The 19527-nt window shown below is 42.5% G+C and overlaps 1 protein-coding gene across 1 annotated transcript; it reads right to left on the reverse strand.

Annotated features, from left to right (window-relative positions):
- Positions 1 to 504: 504 nt before the first annotated feature.
- On the reverse strand, positions 505 to 18200 carry ccdc85ca (coiled-coil domain containing 85C, a; the record flags this gene model as incomplete). Its single annotated transcript, XM_083997618.1, has 5 exons — positions 505 to 594; positions 1447 to 1545; positions 2634 to 2726; positions 4808 to 4887; positions 17522 to 18200. 5 exons carry the CDS (start codon positions 18198 to 18200, stop codon positions 505 to 507), a joined length of 1041 nt encoding a protein of 346 aa, XP_083853744.1.
- Between the last annotated feature and the right edge of the window lie 1327 nt (positions 18201 to 19527).

Consider the following 19527-nt stretch of genomic DNA (forward strand, 5'->3'; position numbering starts at 1 on the left):
CAGTGTCGCCACAATAACCTTGACTTCTGTTTATTTCTGTTCAGATAAGAGAACTTACATGAGACAGTTGTCTTTCGACAGACGCATGAATATGTAAAGTTTGTGACAGGTGCTTCCTGGCGTTGGTGAGACATCAGTCCTGTGAAGACTTTCAGTTTCAACACCATCAGTACAGTGAGTCACATCCAATAATGTCCAGGGATTGTTCAATCAAAGCAGAGAAGTCATGAAGCGTTTGAATACATGGCCTTCTTTTTCTTCCGGAGGCTCAGACAGACTCTCTGGATGGATGCATGGTCACCACCCTCCAACACCATAACAGTGCAGACCTGCCTTAAGCTGCGGTGCTGATGTAGGCTACATTGATTAGTTTAGTTCAGACTGAGGAGGCTTTAATTCATCAGCCGCTAAGAGAAAACACTGGGCTAAAAAAAAAAACTTCCAGTCCAAACTGGGATTGTCTGTTTGCTGGAACTATTGGTGGCTTCATCTGGCGTTTGACAACTAAGAGTGTCCTTTGAACTGGTTTCCTGAGAGCTGCTGTCTGATGGACGGCTTGGAGCCAGCAGCATCACCCAGCTTCCTCCAGACCACCTGAGAGGGAGAAGCAACACCGTTATGTTGTATCATTATCAGACATGGTCATTGGTCATTAACAGTCATGTTAAATCATTGTCAGTCATGGTATTAGGTTATGATGGAGGTTTTCAGGTTGTCTGTCTTGTGAACATATCACAGTAACTCCCTGAGGAAACTTCTTCAGATTTGAAACAAATGTGAACTTTGACTAAAGAATGTGCAGGTTAGATTTTTGGTTGTCAAAGGTCAAAGTTCAAAGTCACAAATGCAAAATATCTGGACTGCCCAGCAGTCATTTTATTAGATCTGACACAAACTGACTTGGACTCAGTGAACTGATGAGACAGTTTTTATCAGTGGTTTTGGCTCATTTTTAATATTCTCTGTGAACTGTAGATGCAACTGAGTTTGACAGTTTCAGTCGGACATAGACAAGTAATATTTTCCGCAGATTTGTAATGCATTGTAGTCAGTCTTTTTTGCAAACATGCACCAAAATGCGCAGAGATTTGAGCTTCAGGTTTTCAAAACACTTTTTGAGAACTTAGCCAAAGCAAATGAGAAAAATCCAACTATGACAATTCAACTCTATAGTCTATGAAGATAAAATGACATTTTAATATCCAAAAGGTCAAAGGTCAAATTCACTATGACATAATAATGATCTGTAAAAAAGACCCTGGTCATTAGTCAGTGGTGTAACTCAGAAATGAGAGATTGTGACCATCTACCACAACCTGGCAACAAGGCTGGAAGGATAGAACATTCTGGTGTTGGTTTTATAATTATGTGACTGAGTATGAGCACCTTCACATTAACAAGGCTGTGCACAATCACAAGCTTAAAAAAAAACATATTTAAACACACATTACACATCTCTCTGACAATGGCCTTCTCCTTTTCACTGAGGCCATCATCATACTCCTGTGAGCTCTGCCTGGTCAACTTCTCATGGACCTCCAGCACCTACACACACACACACACACACACACACACACACACACACACACACACACACACACACACACACACACACACACACACACACACACACACACACACAGGTGGAGCAGAGGGGGAGGGTGCTCAGTAAAAGGTTTGTCTTATATGTAACTTGATACTAAAGCACTACATTCATTAATCTGACAGCTGTGACAACAATTTATAAAATACAATACACTAGTAAGTAAATATGCACGTCTGGTCGCTCCTGCTGTTTTTCTAACCCTCCTCTCGGCCATGTGCATTTGTTTTTAACGAAGCTGGTGAAATATCAATCCATGGAGCGGTGGATAACGTTATATAATACACAGAGATTAAATTGGGCTGGAGCTCTCCGGAGTTGTTTTCGAGGTAAATTCATGCAAAACCACTGATGCGCGTTCCCGTCAAGAGCAGCAAGCAGTCTCTGCATTTGCCTCGAAAACAACTCCATCTCGTAACGTTCCGTTATTATCTCATAGCGTGGTGGATGTGCAGGTCACAACTTGTCCATGAGAGCGTTTTGGAGTTGTTGGATTGTGTATTTGATGCGTTTGATGAGGGAAACCAAGAAATCCCATTAGCTCAGGCGTTCTAAAAATAGCTTGCACCGACAATTAAAGGTAACAAACCTACTCCTAAAACTATAGGGATTATGGCAATGGGCCAATTTGCCAAAATGTTGAACTATACCTTTAAGGTAAAGATGTAGCATAGCCACAGGAAAAACCCCGCTTCCCGCTTACCTCCTTAATTCCATCACAGTGCTGTCATTACATTAAGCATTTTTAACTCTGTGGATTACTTTTACTGTATAATCAATGTGTCAATATGTAAGACAGTTACATAGATAAATAAGTATATAAGGCTGTATGAATATGTGTGAACAGGTAAATGTGGCTCATAGAGCAATTGATTAACTGTACTTTTGTGAGACTAGAAAAGCGCTGTATAAATGTATTACCATTGATAGACAGACAGAATGTTCAAAGTATTGGCTTTGGTCATATCGGTACCATTACAGATCTTCTAATTAGCTTCAGTATATTCCATTAGTTCCATTGGTGGTCTACCTTGAGTGTGTGGATTGCAGCCTCTGGTTTCTGCCCCAGGGGGATGTAGAGGCCTGTAGGGGAGGGGTCACCGCTGGAGGTGTGATCAGCAGCCTGGAGAGACAGGAGGCATCACAGTCACTGTTATCACCAGAGACAGAGGAGAGGACGACAGAGACGATGCTCTGCAGCACGGACAACAGAAAAATGACTCCAGAAGACAGGAAGAGGAGGCGAGGATGGTACCGTGTTCCCATGGCGACATGAGGTGCAGCCGACCTGCTGCATTTGCAGTAAGACAGGAGAGGATCGATCAGGTGACCAGACAGGATGTCTGCTGCATCATCAGCAGTGCAGTGCCTGTGTCACCTGACAACCCATAACCTGTTCATGGCTATTTTTTAACAGATTTTTACTGCATCTTCCACAGAACAGGCTTTTTAAGAGATGACTCGAATACACCTCAACACTCACATCCGCTGTTCATATAAAAAGAGTCTTGTAATTGTAGCTGGGACATGTACTGACTGCTGTCACTCAGAAAAGCAAAAGGCTATAAGGAATGTATTCTGGTCTGATCAGGCCTTGTCTTGTACAGTGTAAATCACATCACTGTTTATTAATGAGTTACAATAAGTCTCCTTTTACCAGTTGTTAATGGGAGAAACTAATTAGTATTAATATAAGCATCAACACCGTCTTACCAAATAGTGAGCCTGCTTTAAAGGGATAGTTCAACATTTTGGCAAATTGGCCCATTGCCATAATCCCTATAGTTTTAGGAGTAGGTTCGTTACCTTCAGTTGTCGGTGCAAGCTGTTTTTAGAACGATGGAGCAGAGTGGCAAGCTGCTCAGAGCTACGCTACCGGGGCTAATGGGATTTCTTGGTTTCCCTCCAAAAACTCCAAAACGCTCTTGTGGACAAATTTTGACCTGCACATCATTGACCAGCAATTGAGTCAATACTCCGCTATGGTATCACCAGCTGGTAACCTAACTGTTAAATCTAGAGCTGAAATCTCAAGCCTTGTCAAAACTGCTGGCAAGATTATGGGAATAACACCCCCCCTAAATCCACAGGACCTTTTTGAGCAGGCGACGATCAGACAGGCAAATGCCATTTTAACAGATAGTTCTCGTGCTGAATAGTGAATATACTCTCCTGAACTCTGGAAAGAGATATAGGCTTCCTTTGTGCAGGCACAATCGATACAAACATTCCTTTGTGCCTGTATCAACCAAGCTTCTCAACAGCAGGAAATTATTGTGATGTTTCTGTATATGTATACGAACATAGGCTATGTGTATATGGAAATGAATGTATTATGAGTCAAACTATGGACATACTGTATGTGAGTGAATGGATTAATGTATGTTTGAGGTTATGTGATGCTGATATGAATGTATATTTATGATTACAGTTAGAGTAGCGGTGTGGATGCATGTGAATGACGTTCACGTCGGCTTGCTGCATGTGCAGGATTGTCCAGTGGTCTGTTTACTCCACCAGTCTTTTAACTTGATGTTCTTTTTGTACTGTATGTGTTTTTATGTATGCAACATGTTCCCTGTCTCCACGACAAATTTCTCCCTGGTGGAGACCAATAAACTAACCTAACCTAACATCTACGACGCTATGAGATAATAACAGAACGTTACGAGACAGAGTTGTTTTCAAGGTAAATTCATGCAAAACTGCTGATGCGCGTTCCCATCAGGGTCAGTTTTTTGGCAAGCAGTCTCTGCATTTGCCTCGAAAATAACTCTGTCTCGTAACGTTCCGTTATTATCTCATAGCGTGGTGAATGTGCAGGTCACAACTTGTCCACCAGAGCGTTTTGGAGTTGTTGGATTGTGTATTTGATGAGTTTGATGAGGGAAACCAAGAAATCCCATTAGCCTCCGTAGCGTAGCTCTGAGCAACTCGCGGCTCTGCTCCGCCATTCAAAAATTAGCTTGCACCGACAATTAAAGGTAACACACCTACTCCTGAAACTATAGGGTTTATGGCAATGGGCCAATTATGTATATATATTAATGTTAACAACCAAATTAATAACCTAATTATAACTCTTTTTGTATCAATAAAACCACACTGCAATACTGTGTCAATGTGTTAGGGGCCTGCAGCAAGAACCAATAAAACACAATGAAGTAGTTTATAGAACATAAAGGGATGGCAGTGTCCAGTTACCTGGGACAGGAGCTGGTTGTTCTCATTCTCCAGCATCCTCAGCTTGTTCTCCAGCTGTCTGATGTAGTTGGCGGATGCATCTGGACAAGAAAGGACACAGAAGAAAACGTCTTATTTGACAACATCTTGAATTGGGCAGATGTTAATACCACTAAAGCCAAAGGGTTTAATATTAGGGAAAGTATCTCAAAACATTTTGTTTCCGTCTTGGCTTCACATGGAGCCGTATTCTAGAGCAGCAGCCTGACGTCCACAGTGTCACAGTGTGCATGTTCCAGTGCTGCCAGCATCTCTTCGTGGGGCCTCAAACGCCACGTTTTTCCACAAGTTTAGCAGCTAAGTCTCCATGATGCTTGCTGAGCCACCCATTGTTGGTTTTCCCAAACAGATTCTAGGTAAGCCGACTAATCCTAATACTACACTGTAATACTGTACACTGATTCCCAAACCCATGTGTTTGTGTTTGTGTGTATGAGCTGCTTTCATAACTCAACCATAGATGTCAGCTTGAGCTGTGGACATGCTGGACACTACACCGACACCAACAGACAGACTGCTATTAGTTTAAAAGGTTTCATATAGTGTAAAGGTAGACATATTTGATTATAAAGCAGATCTATTCAATTTCCAACAACAAATCCCTCCCAAAAAAATCAGCCAATCAGAGGAGAGGCTCAGTGCCACCACTTTTCTCACTGAGCTGAGTCTATTAGAGCTCCAAAGAGGATTCGCATTCAGATTCAGACAATTTTATTTATTTTAATTTATTTTATTTATCAGGAAGGGCAATTCATTTCCAGCAATGAGACAGACAGATGGACAGTGGAGACATTAGTTGGTGTTCTCTAGCATGTGTTTAAGTTTGTAAGGTTTCTTACCTGGCTAACAAGAGGACAGCTGTGATTCTATACTTCTACTGGAGATAATTTAAGAGCACTGTGGTCAAAGACACTACAGAGCACACACAAACACACACACACAGGACAGTGCTGACAAAATGCTTGAATTACAGTCAGTCAGCACGGGAGACCAGCTCAGCCTCTGTCTGTCCGTCTCTGGTCCCTCTGTGTCCCTCCGTCTACAGAGGTATTCAGTCTACTTCAGCCACTTACCAGTTGTCCAAATCACACAAAACCAGATGAGACGTCAAAATGAAATTTTGTCAGCATCGAAGACGATGGCAAGCTGGACACAAGAGGACAAAGAAAAAACAGTTTTCTCTGTCTCAGTAAATGGCCTTATAGTGTATGGAAGTGAGTGTGTATGGGTTTAAAGATCTATGGTCAAATTGGGGACATTTGGTAACTGGGGAGACCAGTCCTCTGACTTCATCACTCACATGGTATTTGACTGACCAGTGGTGTAATTTGATCAGTCAGGGTCTTTCATAGCTGAAACACTGAATTTTATAAAGAGACAAAGCAGGACGCAGCAGCAGACTCAGTGCTGCAGCTGATTAGGATGGTGCATAAATGCGGCACCAGACATCTGCATGTCCAAAGAGAGGCATGTTATGTTCTCAAAAGGACATTTGGAGATGATGATGGTGCTGGAGAATTAGTCACTACAACATAAAATGAATCAAAGTTGTGAAGTGAAGTGGCTGATGTTGACATGGTTACGTAGAGCAGCAGGGGACAACACTAACACTGCAGCCTGAGGCAAACTAACCTGACATCATCTGTTTCCATTGAACTTAATTCAATTAACTGGGTCAGCGTCGGGACATAGCAGACACACACACACACACACACACACACACACACACACACACACACACACACACACACACACACACACACACACACACACACACACACACACACACACACACACACACACACACACACACACACATGTGCTAGTCACCTGGGGTCAGCTTCTTACTGAATATATTTGCAGCAGTGTTGAGTGGTCACTGTCGAACTGAGGTATTAAAGGGATTGTTCAACATTTTGGCAAATTGGCTCATTGCCATAATCCCTATAGTTTTACCTTTATTTGTCAGTGCAAGCTATTTTTAGAACGGCGGAGCAGAGCCGCGAGCTGCTCAGAGCTATGCTATGGAGGCTAATGGGATTTCTTCAAATACACAATCCAACAACTCCAAAACGCTCTCGTGGACAAGTTGTGACCTGCACATTCACCACGATGTGAGAGTCAGAGTTGATGGTAAATGCAGAGACTGCTTGCGCATCAGCGGTTTTTCATGAATTTACCTCGAAAACAACTCTGTCTCGTAACGTTCCGTTATTATCTCATAGCATGGTGAATGTGCAGGTCACAACTTGTCCACGAGAGCGTTTTGGAGTTGTTAGATTGTGTTTTTGATGAGTTTGATGAGGGAAACCAAGAAATCCCATTAGCCTCCGTAGCATAGCTCTGAGCAGCTCACGGCTCTGCTCCGCCGTTCTAAAAATAGCTGTGCTCAGAGCAGATCCTCTTTCCTTCAATACCGGCGCTTTCCTTACACATGGCTGACTCTGTAAAAGATGCCTGTGAGTGGAATTGTTAACGCTTTAGTTTTGTTTGTTCATTCATTCAGTTGTTCCGGCTCCACAGTCTCCTCTGCCGCGTATGTGAATATTAAAGTCTCAGAAGTTGTCTGTGTGGGGGATAGCGAAATATGTGGCTCAATAAAAATCCTTGCAGGGGGTGAAGAGGTGAGATTAGACCAGAGCACAGCAGTCCTGAGATCAGTTTGAGCTGAGTGCAGGTTTCTACATTTTTGTGTTTCCTCTAAGGATCTCCTGGTGCTCACAGTGCTGCAGTGCAGTGAGATCAGAAGTGGAGAGGGCGGTTGGTGGTCGCACAGTTCGGCTACATCATCAAACTGATGTCGCTTGTAAGAAGAAAATGTAGGAGGGGCATATACAAGCATTTGCTTCTGCCTTTTCAGTCACTGCTCACACCATTATGTTTATATGAGAATGTGTAAATTATTATTAATATAATATTTTTTTCTTCTGTTTATAGTCCTACTGACTGTATTCTGTGTGGTGACTGAATAAAAACACAATAAAATACAACAACGACTGCACCAGATCTCCACACAGAAGACACCTGAGATAATTTAGATTTAAACAGAGCAACACAATTAACACTTGCCTGCTGAACTGCTCGATAATGAGCTTTTTCGTATTGGCCAATTAATTGGCTATCGTTTTTTCCCTGCTCCCAGATATCATTATGTGGGCCTTTAAAAATCCACTATCGATCAACCTCTGCTCCACTTCCTGCCTGTTCCTGATACAAACCATGATAGCTGTGTTGTGTGAGTATCTTTGTACTCATGTACAAAGTGAACAGGAATGGAGTCAGAACAGCCTCCTGTGGAGCTCCAGTGCTGCTCATCACTGTCTCTGAGTTACCCAGCCTGACAAACTGTGGTCACCTAGTCAAGTAATCCACAATCCAGGAAGTGGAGCGGGGATGCACCCCCATTCCCTTTGGAACTTAAAGGTCATAGCTACAACTTTTTCATCAAAACGATTAATTTTTCAAAAATAATACATCCACAGAACTTCTAGAGGGGTCCAGAATAAAAGTATTAAATTTACAGGGTTTTTTTAATAGTAGGAATAATTGTTTTATAAATGTTGACAGGTCCAAAATATATAAATATTTACATCTGGTTAAATTGGCAACGTCAGCATGAAATTATCTCTTCGCCAACAGCATTAGTAGCAAGCAAGCAAGCAAACTTTATTTATATAGTCTAGCACATTTAATTCCGTGTGGAAGCTATTCCACAAGGTACATTGATGTCACATGAGGCAGAGCTCATGGGGTGCTGGATCGTGACAGCTCTGTGGGGAGAATGGCAACGTGCTAATGCTAATGCTAAATAACGGTCGTCTGCAGGTGAGTTAGTGTGAAATGATTCAGATGTGTTTCCAGTCCGCTGTCAACCCCGGAGCTGCTGCTTGTTAAATACGGTTAGCGTTAACTTAGCTTTAGCTACTAGCCGCTCCCTATTAGGCCCCTACAGGCTAATTGAAGGTTGGACCGAGAGTGGGCGAGTGTGAGTGCGACACGTACTGGCCGGGAGGAATTAACCTTGTAGCTAACACCTTTAAATGAAATTCATTGGGGAAAATAAGTAGCCTATTTGATCAAACGTAAATTAATTTAAACCTTTATGTGTTATCTAAGTTTAGCTATTTATTTCTGTGTCTTTCTGTTAAAATAAACTTACCCTAAAAACTATAGACCATTTCTTTGTGGGGGAGCAAACTTACAAAATCAGTAGGGGATGAAATACTTATTTTCTCCACTATCAAGTTATAGAGCTGAGAAGAGGCCTGGCGCCGGAGTGATGCTCAGCCTAGAATGAGGTGAGTTGCTGATGTTGCTGCGTAGAGCAGACGAATGCACCGACCCATCAACCTCCAAACTGAGGAAGTAGATGCAGCCTCCTGCAGCGCTAGGATTAAAGACTTCAGGGAAAGGATGATGACTGGTGTAAAATGTCAGATTACCGATAACGCAATGCAACGAAGGGAAATATGAACTCATGCTGTTTTCAGCAGATGCACTGAAATGACGGCAGGAGAGAGAAGAACAGATAACGTGTGACAAGAAACAAATTGCTTCCTGTTTGCCAAACACCTGAAGTCAGCTGATTCCACGGTATGGAGTGAGAGAGGGAGAGATCAAGATAATTATAAGTGGAAGAGGGATATAGATAGTATTTCTGATTGAAATTATAGTTAGTTTCTATGTTTATATTAAGAAAATCTCATTATCATCATACTGACATGCTGTGGGATGATAATATGTAACAAATAATTCGAATAAGAATAAGAATTAATTTATTAATTCCCCAGAGGGAAATTAATTTGTCTGGCAGCTCATGTGTGTGTGTGTGTGTGTGTGTGTGTGTGTGTGTGTGTGTGTGTGTGTGTGTGTGTGTGTGTGTGTGTGTGTGTGTGTGTGTGTGTGTGTGTGTGTAGATAGATATATATATATATAGATATTTATATAATTGTTAATATATATTGATATATAAGAAAATGCAAGCCAATGACATTCAGTCATATTTCTCTATTAAAAGTAGGTCAGATGGGTTTTTGATCTTCAACTCTGTGAGAAACTATTCTGCTGACGTTTGGTCCACGATGTTTACACCAACTCCAAACTGTCATAAACAGCTTTGTGACATCTTATCTAGCTGATTACACATTTCCAACACACAAATATGATGTGAATGAAATCAGTTCTGGCTGTCATGGTGACAAAGGAAATGTTTACGACCCAGACTACAGCTGAATGAACATGTACAGACCTCCATGTGGTCTGACCCCACAATCCAGGCGACCTTTGACCTGACCTGTCTCAGTTTCTACCAGGCTGAGACGACTGCACGCGAACAGGACGTGAGTGGATGACAAGAGACGCAGACAGTTCACAGAGTTGATGCGATGTCCTCATTCTGCAATAGTTAAGTCTTTGAAGACCCCAGAGTCCATTGTCAGGCACACAATGCTCAGAGACAGATGGCCAGGGCACAGAGAGCACACATACACACACACATGCACGCACACCGTCTAGGATGAGAACAACACACAGCCACTTTACCAAAAGAGAAAAGTATCACATGACTGGATGTTTATAATGAAACACTCAATAATCTGACTTTTACAGTCTGTTGTTCAGTATCTTCACCTCATCCTGCAGCTTCTGTTAGTGCAGACTGAAGCTCAAAGACAGGACACAACATTACATGACAGTCAGGTAGTTGGACTGCTTTAGATTAAATTAACAACAAATGGTCGGTTCAACCACAAAGTACAATGAGTCTGCAGGAATTTGAAAATGATATCAAAGGAAAATTAAATAGAATTCATGGTGTAATCAATGACATTTAAAATCTCAAACATGACACCAACTCTCAGTCTACTGAGCAAAATCTTGTTGCCTTCTACATCGCCATGTGCACCTCCACCACCTGGGGATCATGCTGTCCAATCAGCAGCTCCTAAACTTTTTGAACAGCCTCAAATTAAGCTTGAATCCTTTGGAGACTGAAGACTATTTATAAAAGCAGCTAAATCCCTTTTATTCCAACTTTCCACATACAGGGTTGTAAAGTTGGACAAAAAGTGTTTCTTTTTTGCATGTGTGCATGTTTCCTGCTGTGTTAGGGTCGCCAGTGACCTGTTTTTAGGTTTTTAATGATAAAAGTACCATGTAAATTTGTTTATAGCATCAAGGCTTTTTGACTTTGTCAAGAACCGCTATCTAAACAAAATAAAGCAAAACATTTTATTCCCCCAAATTCTAAAATGCTCTGGTTAAAATTATGACATTTGTGTTGTTAGGGTCGGTTATAACTATAAAAACAAGAATTAGAGTTAAAACTGAAATCATAAGTGCAAAACCAACTTTTTCTTGGATAAGGAAGCCTAACAACATAACCAAGAGATGAGAAACAAATGGGATGATAAATTGTTTTTAGTGTGTTTTACAGCTGATTTAAGACGCAGGTCAAACTGACCCTAACATCTATGTGTTACCAGAAAGCGAATATGTACATAATGAAGATGTAATATATGTGCCACAAATAACATGTGCACATAGGGAACAAACATTCTGATGAATTTGTCCTTCATCAGAGGGTGTGTTTACACCAGCTCCCAAACAGTGTTGTGACATCTCATCTGTTCTGTCAGTGCAGCTGATTAGACCGCAAATATGATGCAAATCAAATCAGTTCAGGCTGCCATGACAACAAAAGAAATGTTTACGAGCCCAGACTACAGCTGAATGAACATGTACAGACCTCCATGTGGTCTGACCCCACAATCCAGGCGACCTTTGACCCGACCTGTCTCAGTTTCTAACAGGATGAAATACAGCACACAGGGCTGTAAAACTGGACTGAATGGTGTTTCTTTTCTAAAGCAGTCAACAGTTGTCTGGTTTGCGATCTAGAGGATCGTCATTGTTAGACGACATTCATCGGTTTGGAATCTGTAGCCTACTTCGCAATTAACAATAAATCAATTAAGTAAACAACACTAAATCAACCAGCAAATATCTCAGTAACTCTCTTTTCCGCGGCCAAGTTATTAGCACCGCCCCTCACTCCCTGCTGTTTTCTATTAGGGGAACGATGAGGTCAGAGCCCAGGCAGCATATTCTACACTGTTGTTAACCCATTCCTCCTGAGCCGGTTCACTGAAACAAGAATATTCCTTTGTTATGTAGGTAGTAGGTACAGTCTGTGGGTGTTTCAACCTGTTTCAGCACACAGCTGGATGAGAGCAATCCTTACTGCAGGGCCGGTAGATAGATAGCATCTGGCTCTGAGGGTGTTTCATGTTGTTTTGAACAGTTCCCCTCTAACTGTGCCAGCATTTCTGTGGTTGAATTCTGCAGCAAGTTATATTCACTATTGTCATTTCATATGTTGTAAAAAACTGAAGTGAAACCACACGACATCGAACAGGCTCGGCTTTCTTTTGTAATATGAGACTTCTAACATGCTGTTTGCGTGTCTGGTAAGCACAGCTGTTTGCCAAACTGTGTGACACAGAAAGCATGAGACACGCACACAGAGAAAATTATGAAATGTATGAATTTGTGTTTTGTCTATTTGTATGTGCCATGGTGTGATGGTAGAATTTTACCACTTCGGGTCACCAGTGACAGTTTTCAGGTTTTAAATGCATACAATATAGCATCAAGGCTTTTTGACTTTGTCAGGAACCTCAATTTAAACAAAATAAAACAAAAAAAATTGTCCACAAAATTCTTAAATGCTCTGGTTAAATTTTGACATTTGTGGTGTTCGGGTCAATTTTGACCCGGTTATTACGATAAGAACAATAATGAGAGTTCAAACTGAAATCATAAGTGCAAAACCAACTTTTTCATGGATAAGGAAGCCTAACAATGTAACCAAGAGATGAGAAACAAATGGGATGATAAATAATTGTTTTAGTGTGTTTTACAGTGGTTTTAAAACACGGGTCAAAACTGACCCGAACACCATAGATGGCAGTAGAAAGCTAACACAAGACGAAGGCTAAATATTAATTAGGCTATCCCTCCAGTTATTTCTGAACATATGTCATGTGATGGGCTACGTGCATTTCTATGTTAGGAGGAAACGTATACTTGGCACATTAATGTAGTTTCTTCAATTCAGATTTAATAAGCTGCAGCTCAGAGCAGATACAGGCCAAATACTTCTGACCTGGCCTACATATGTGAAAAACATCAATGGATAATGTAAATACCCATCCCAGCAGGTGCCTGGGGCTCACCCAGTGATAATGGATAAAACAGTGCACTATTATTGTTTCCTCAACACGCCTTTTTCCCACACTGCTCTCGGTCCATTATGTTTGCTGGAATGTGGGAATTCCTGACCAGGCGGCTTTTCTCCTGTGATGCTGGGCCACCACGGCTCATCCTCAATGCTCCACTCATTCTCTTATACTGGGATGTGTACAAAGATGTCATTCAGGAGGACTGTTTCTCATCATTCTATCATAATGGAAACACATAAAGTGACTCATCACTTTGGAAGCATTGTTATACCAGACAATTAATTATGACTTCTCTAAATCACACCCAATTAAATTGTTAACTAATTAAACAAATGGTTTAGTTAAGGTCATTCTTAATTTTCAGTCTAAGAATCAGTGAGGAAAAACAACCCCATAATCTGTGCAGCAGCTTATTACAATCAGTTATTGTGATCCCATCCCATCACTGAGTTTTGTTGCCAGGCAACACCTTGTGGTTGTAGTAATCACAACAGGAGCTAAGGGAAAAGTGCAGTGACACAGTATAAAGAGAGAGAAATTCCATGTCTAGAGGAATCTGTGATGGATGGAAGAATATGAATGTCACTATGACAACAAAGCGTGTAATGCTGAGAACTGAGTGCCTATGTCAACCTAAACAACCATCCTCTTCTGGACCTAACCAACCTCTGACACTTAGAGAGATTGATCTCATATTGCATAAAGGCAGATGTCCATGTACCACCACACACTCACTGACCAATACACCATGCATCATGCTTAATGATGAGGAACCTGTAAGGGTCATTCCAGCATCGCAGCAGCAGCACATCAAGTGTGTGTGAAATGTGAATACTTAGTGAAAGAAGAAACCTGCAGGACTGTTACTTGCAGAATATTGCAAATCCACTCTGAAATACAAACAAACGTACAAGCGTCACGGACAGAAGTAATCTGAATAAACATCCGTTAAAGCCGGCTGAGGAATGGTCCAAATCCTCCGGTCAGCAGACAATGAGCGCATTCACCAAACGTCCCGCTGTGGCTGAGAAAAGACGGCTGCAAATCACCAACCTGCTGGTTTCAGATAGCCACTTAGCTGCAGTACAGGGATGATGCCTCAGACAAATAGCCTACTGCTCCTATCTATGATATGCAATCTTACAGCGCACTCACTGCAAGATGTTGTCAAACACCAATAAGACGGAAGATAAGCTTATGTGAAAATACTGAGTTGGAATCGGAAATGAAAGACCAGTGAGGGCCCACTACAAGCAAACATATACAGTATATTGTCCTCACTGCTTTTTGAGCAGCTTGTGGAAATAAAACCTATCCTTAAAGGGATAGTTCAACATTTTGGCAAATTGGCCAATTGCCATAATCCCTTTTTAGGAGTAGGTTTGTTTAATTGTCGGTGCAAGCTATTTTTAAAACGGCATAGCAGAGCTGCTAGCTGCTCAGAGCTATTGCACATTCACCACGCTATAATAACAGAAGATTACGAGACAGAGTTGTTTTAGAGGCAAATGCAGGGACTGCTTGCCGAAAAATCTGTGGTTTTGCATGGATTTACCTCTAAAACAACTCTGTCTCGTAATGTTCTGTTATTATCTCATAGTGTGGTGAATGTGCAGGCCACAACTTGTCTGCGAGAACGTTTTGAGGTTATTGGATTGTGTATTTGATGAATTTGATGAGGGAAACCAAGAAATCCCATTAGCCTCCATAGCTCTGAGCAGCTCGCGGCTCTGCTCCGCCGTTCTAAAAACAGCTTGCACCGACAATTAAAGGCAACGAACCTACTCCTAAAACTATAGAGATTATGGCAATGGGCCAATTTGCCAAAATTTTGAACTATCCCTTTATGATGAGACAACACTGATCTTCTCATCCACAGACTTGAACCCACAGCAGCTATACACTAAGGGTAAAAAATCTGTCAAGCAGCATGAAAGCATGTCCATCCATCTATTGTGTGTGTGTGTGTGTGTGTGTGTGTGTGTGTGTGTGTGTGTGTGTGTGTGTGTGTGTGTGTGTGTGTGTGTGTGTGTGTGTGTGTGTGTGTGTGTGTGAGAGAGAGAGAGAGAGAGAGAGAGAGAGAGAGAGAGAGAGAGAGAGAGACAGACAGACAAGTGGGCAGGGCCAAAGCTTCAACTTTTAAGAAAACACAAGAGCGCGTTATGAGTATTATAATACAGTCGCTGCTAATATCCACTGTGGGTTTGACACGCATGAACTGATCCACTGACTCAGCCTTTGCTCTGTTCTCCCTCATCAGCAGACAGTGGATGCTGTGTAGAAACAGCCTCCTTCTCCCAGTGTGTTCAAAACCTTTTCATAGCAGCGCACACACACAAAGACCTTCACAAGCCTCATTATCATCACAACACGTCCTCTGTCTCCATCGCACACCGTAACCTCATAAACACATTTCCACATGGGAAAGTCTAAATCAACTGGTCTACATGTTGTTATGCCCTCACATCATCCTAAAAGTTTAACTTTAATCTAGTAATGTTGTCTACCAGAGGTTTAAAACTGATCTAATACTTAATTTATCATTAAACAAAAAATATATATGTTTTTTGTTGTTTGTTTAATGATAAATTAAGTGTTTGGTACAGAGTTTTTCTTGGTAAGATGATGAGTCAGTTCCATTTTTTTTTTAGACTTTCACAGAAGTCAGTCAGTCAGCAGGTTTTGGCTTCAGGTAACCAAACCTGCTCAACAAGCATGATAACCAGTAGCACGAGAGTCTCGCCAAGCTTGTTATCTCTGCATGAAACATAAGCTGAGGCCAGCTGAGATGTGTCAGAGACAGGAGTCAGCTGACCTGTTGATGCTGCTTGATATCACAGCGTCCGATGTGTTAAATCCCCATTAGATCTGACTGCATCTGTGGGAGGCTGAGTTAATTAGGCAGAAGGCATCTGTGCCGAGCTGAGCCGAGCCAGATGGATTGTCACTCAGTCTGTTTGAGGCGAATGTAGTGCATTACCAAAGTGTTGGACAAGAGGATGTATGTTTACTGACTTACAAACTAAATTCTTGACTTGATACTCACCTACTAGCCTAGCCTAGACGAACACATTAACACATTTTATCTTGCACATGGTTGTGGGAAAATGGCTCCGTAGCATCCCCCATAAAATTGCATGCATATGAAAATCAGGAGGCATACAAAACATGCACAACAAAAAATTCCTTGCATCTCAGCACAAGACCTTTGTTATATTGTGAAGCTTTTGAGTTTTTCATTGGATGACCCCCCCATGGCAGCCATGAGAATTAGTTTCCCTGTAATAATTCAAATAAGTCATGCACACATTATCCAAACTGCCCCAGGCTTAAAAGGATAGTTCAACATTTTGAATCCCATTAGCCTCCATAGCGTAGCTCTGAGCAGCTCACGGCTCTGCTCTGCCGTTCTAAAAATATCTTGCACCGACAAGGTAGCAAACCTACTCCTAACACTATAGGGATTATGGCAATGGGCCAATTTACCAAAATGTTGAACTATCCATTTAATGTTTGACTGCAGTCCTAACCTGCACATCATACGTTCAGCACAACCTGAATCACATCTTCCAGACTCGGTATAAAAGCATCAAGACCAGTAAAAAGCACATGATGAACATGGCCTTACATTCACTGAAAAACGAAACAGCTCTCTTTCTTTTCCTCTTTGACCCTTAGGGTGACATCTTTCTCTTTCTCCCAGGTCATTCATCCTTGTCTTAGTTCCAAACTGTACATCCACTCTCCAAGCATAGTGCCTCGTCTCCTGCATCAGGACACACACAACAGTGCCTGTGTTCATGAATGAAAAAAAAAATTCTACAGTTACATTAAGAAAATCCATTCATCCATTGTGTCCATAGGGTCTCAGGGGCGGCTGGAACCAGTCCCAGCTGACATAGGGCAATGGCAGGGGACATGCTGGGCACTTTGCCAGTCTACCACAGGGCTGACATATAGAGATGAATAACCGCACACACTCACGTTTGGCCCATTTATAGTCTTCAATTAGCCTAATGTGTATGTGTTTGGATTGTGGGAGGAATAGGGAACCTATAGAACCCATGCAGGCGCAGGGAGAACATGCAAACCCAGGAATCAAACCCAGAACCTTCTTGCTTTTTGAAAATGTCATTAGAAATTGTTTGTCCTATTCAAACTCTTAATAATTTCCCCTTTGAACATTTTTTTCATGAGGAATAATTATCTCCTTGAAGAGAGAAAACACCTATGGTCACTGCATGAGCATTCACACATGAATGAGAAATAGAGGATGACACATTTGAACCTACAGAATTATCACCCATTGAAAACAGACAAGTTTTTAGTCTTACTATAGAGTTTCACCAGAGGCCCAGCAGTTTCAAAAACTTTCCAAACTCATAAGTGAACATGGCAACAGTCCACATCTGCATGATGACAGTCAGCCACTCACCGCCTCTCTGCATCTGCTCGGTGGACAGGTCGTCCATGGATCTCCTCAGACACGCCGTCTTCCCCTCGGCCGCCTTGTGGAAGCTGTTGTGGGGATGGTGGTCAGGACTACCGACGCTCCCGGTGCTGGATGTGCTGCTCCCGTCCCCGACGTCTCGAACCGACACCGAGCCGTTCAGGTTGCTGCTCAGGCTGCTGGACTGGCTGTCGATGGAGCTCCTGGAGCCGGCCAAGCTCCTCTCGTCGTCCAGCATGAGGACGATCTCCTTCAGCTCCATGTTCTCGGTCCTCAGCGCCTCCTGTCCGGCCTCCAGCTCCTTCAGCTTCTGCTGGTACAGCCCCACGTCCTTCCACATGACGTTGGCCGTGTAGCGGCCGAACCTCTGCCACTCCCGGGACACCTTCTTCCCCTTCTGCCGGTCGTCGTCCAGGAAGCAGCACAGCTCCCGGAGCTCCTGGTTGTCGTCCTGCAGTTTCTGATTGACCTCCTTCAGACTCCGGATCTCGTGGAGGTGGACCTGCAGCCTCCGGTTCACGTCCTTCATCATGTTCCCGTGCTCCAGCATCAGGTCCATGTTGCGGCTCTCCAGCCTCCTCATCCTCCGGATCAGATCATCCTTCCCCAGCATCAGCAGCTCCTCGTCGGGCAGCTGGCTCGCATCCATCCCGTGACCGTCCATGTCCCCGCTGCCTCTATAGCCTACTGATAACACCGGGAGTCCCCTCACTGGTTTCTATAGGGCGGCTCGCTTACAGATACATCGTGATTTTGCTCCAGGGACACGGAGACAGATGCGTAGCTATAATACAGTCCACACTGACGCGCTGTTTGTATTAATCCAGACACACGCGCGCGTTAACAGAAAGCACCGTTAGGAAAAGTGGAGGTTCATGATGGAGGCGCCACGAGACTGTCTGAAGCCGGTTGAAGGAGGCTGGAAGGCACCGCAGAGAGAGAGAGAGAGAGAGAGAGAGAGAGAGAGAGAGAGAGAGAGAGAGAGAGAGAGAGAGAGAGAGATCTGATTCCACTATATAGACAGCACCACAGTGTCCTCTGTAGGTCTGTAGAGTCTACAGCCTCTGAAACAAAGCAGCTCTGTTGTGTGGTCTGTCAGGGCTCAGTAAGTCTGAAGCTATTCATGTTAGTCATACAATCACAGGTAACAGCATATTTACCTGTGAGTAGCTGTACACCTGTAAAATTCCCTTGGACATCAGAGTAGGCTATCAGATTACAACAGGCTCTGTTACAATGTAACAAGTAGCCTAATGAAAAACTTTCAAGTTGGCAATAACTGTTTATTGTATAATTAATTCCATCTATTTCAAGCAGTAATTAGGGTAAACTGACATATTAGCCTACTTGAGTAGCTAGCTTTCATATTGATCTTGAATTGAACTAAACAGAATTAAAAGGATTGAACATTTTTGTTTTCAGAAACACAAAGACCTTGACTTATTATTATTATTATTAAAAGTCACTTGGGCAAAATCATGAGACTAAAGTGAGTGAACACAAAAGAGTGATAGGCTACTTGTCTTCTTTCAGATAAATATTAATATTCTGAAGTCATGTTCTATAATAACTGCACTGCAGCAGTTTGAAGTGAGGTTTGCTGTGCTCTCCCCACGCTGTATGCTGCTCATTACATCAGTTTGAATACATTCATCTCCGCCTTCTGCTGACCTGGATATGGACAATACAGACTGTGGAAAAACTCTGTTTTCTTCTTTGACTCTTTCACTGCCTCACCAAACATTGTACTGGGCCTAGCTACACTAATAATGACAGGGTCGCCCTCTGCTGGGCAAGAGATGGTCACGTTCATGATTATCCAACCAAAGATGACAGTTTAACCCAAGAAACTACAATAACAGAGGAACCCCAAGATGCACTGCGTGCGAGCTTTTCTCGAGGAGAGCTGACATAAGTTAGGGATGGTTGGTGGGTTGGTGGGTGGGTTGGTGGGTGGGTGGGTGGAGGGGAATGGCTGGCTCCTCAGACTG

Source organism: Trachurus trachurus (genome assembly GCF_905171665.1).
Source record: "Trachurus trachurus genome assembly, chromosome: 22".
Taxonomy (NCBI): Eukaryota; Metazoa; Chordata; class Actinopteri; order Carangiformes; family Carangidae; genus Trachurus; species Trachurus trachurus.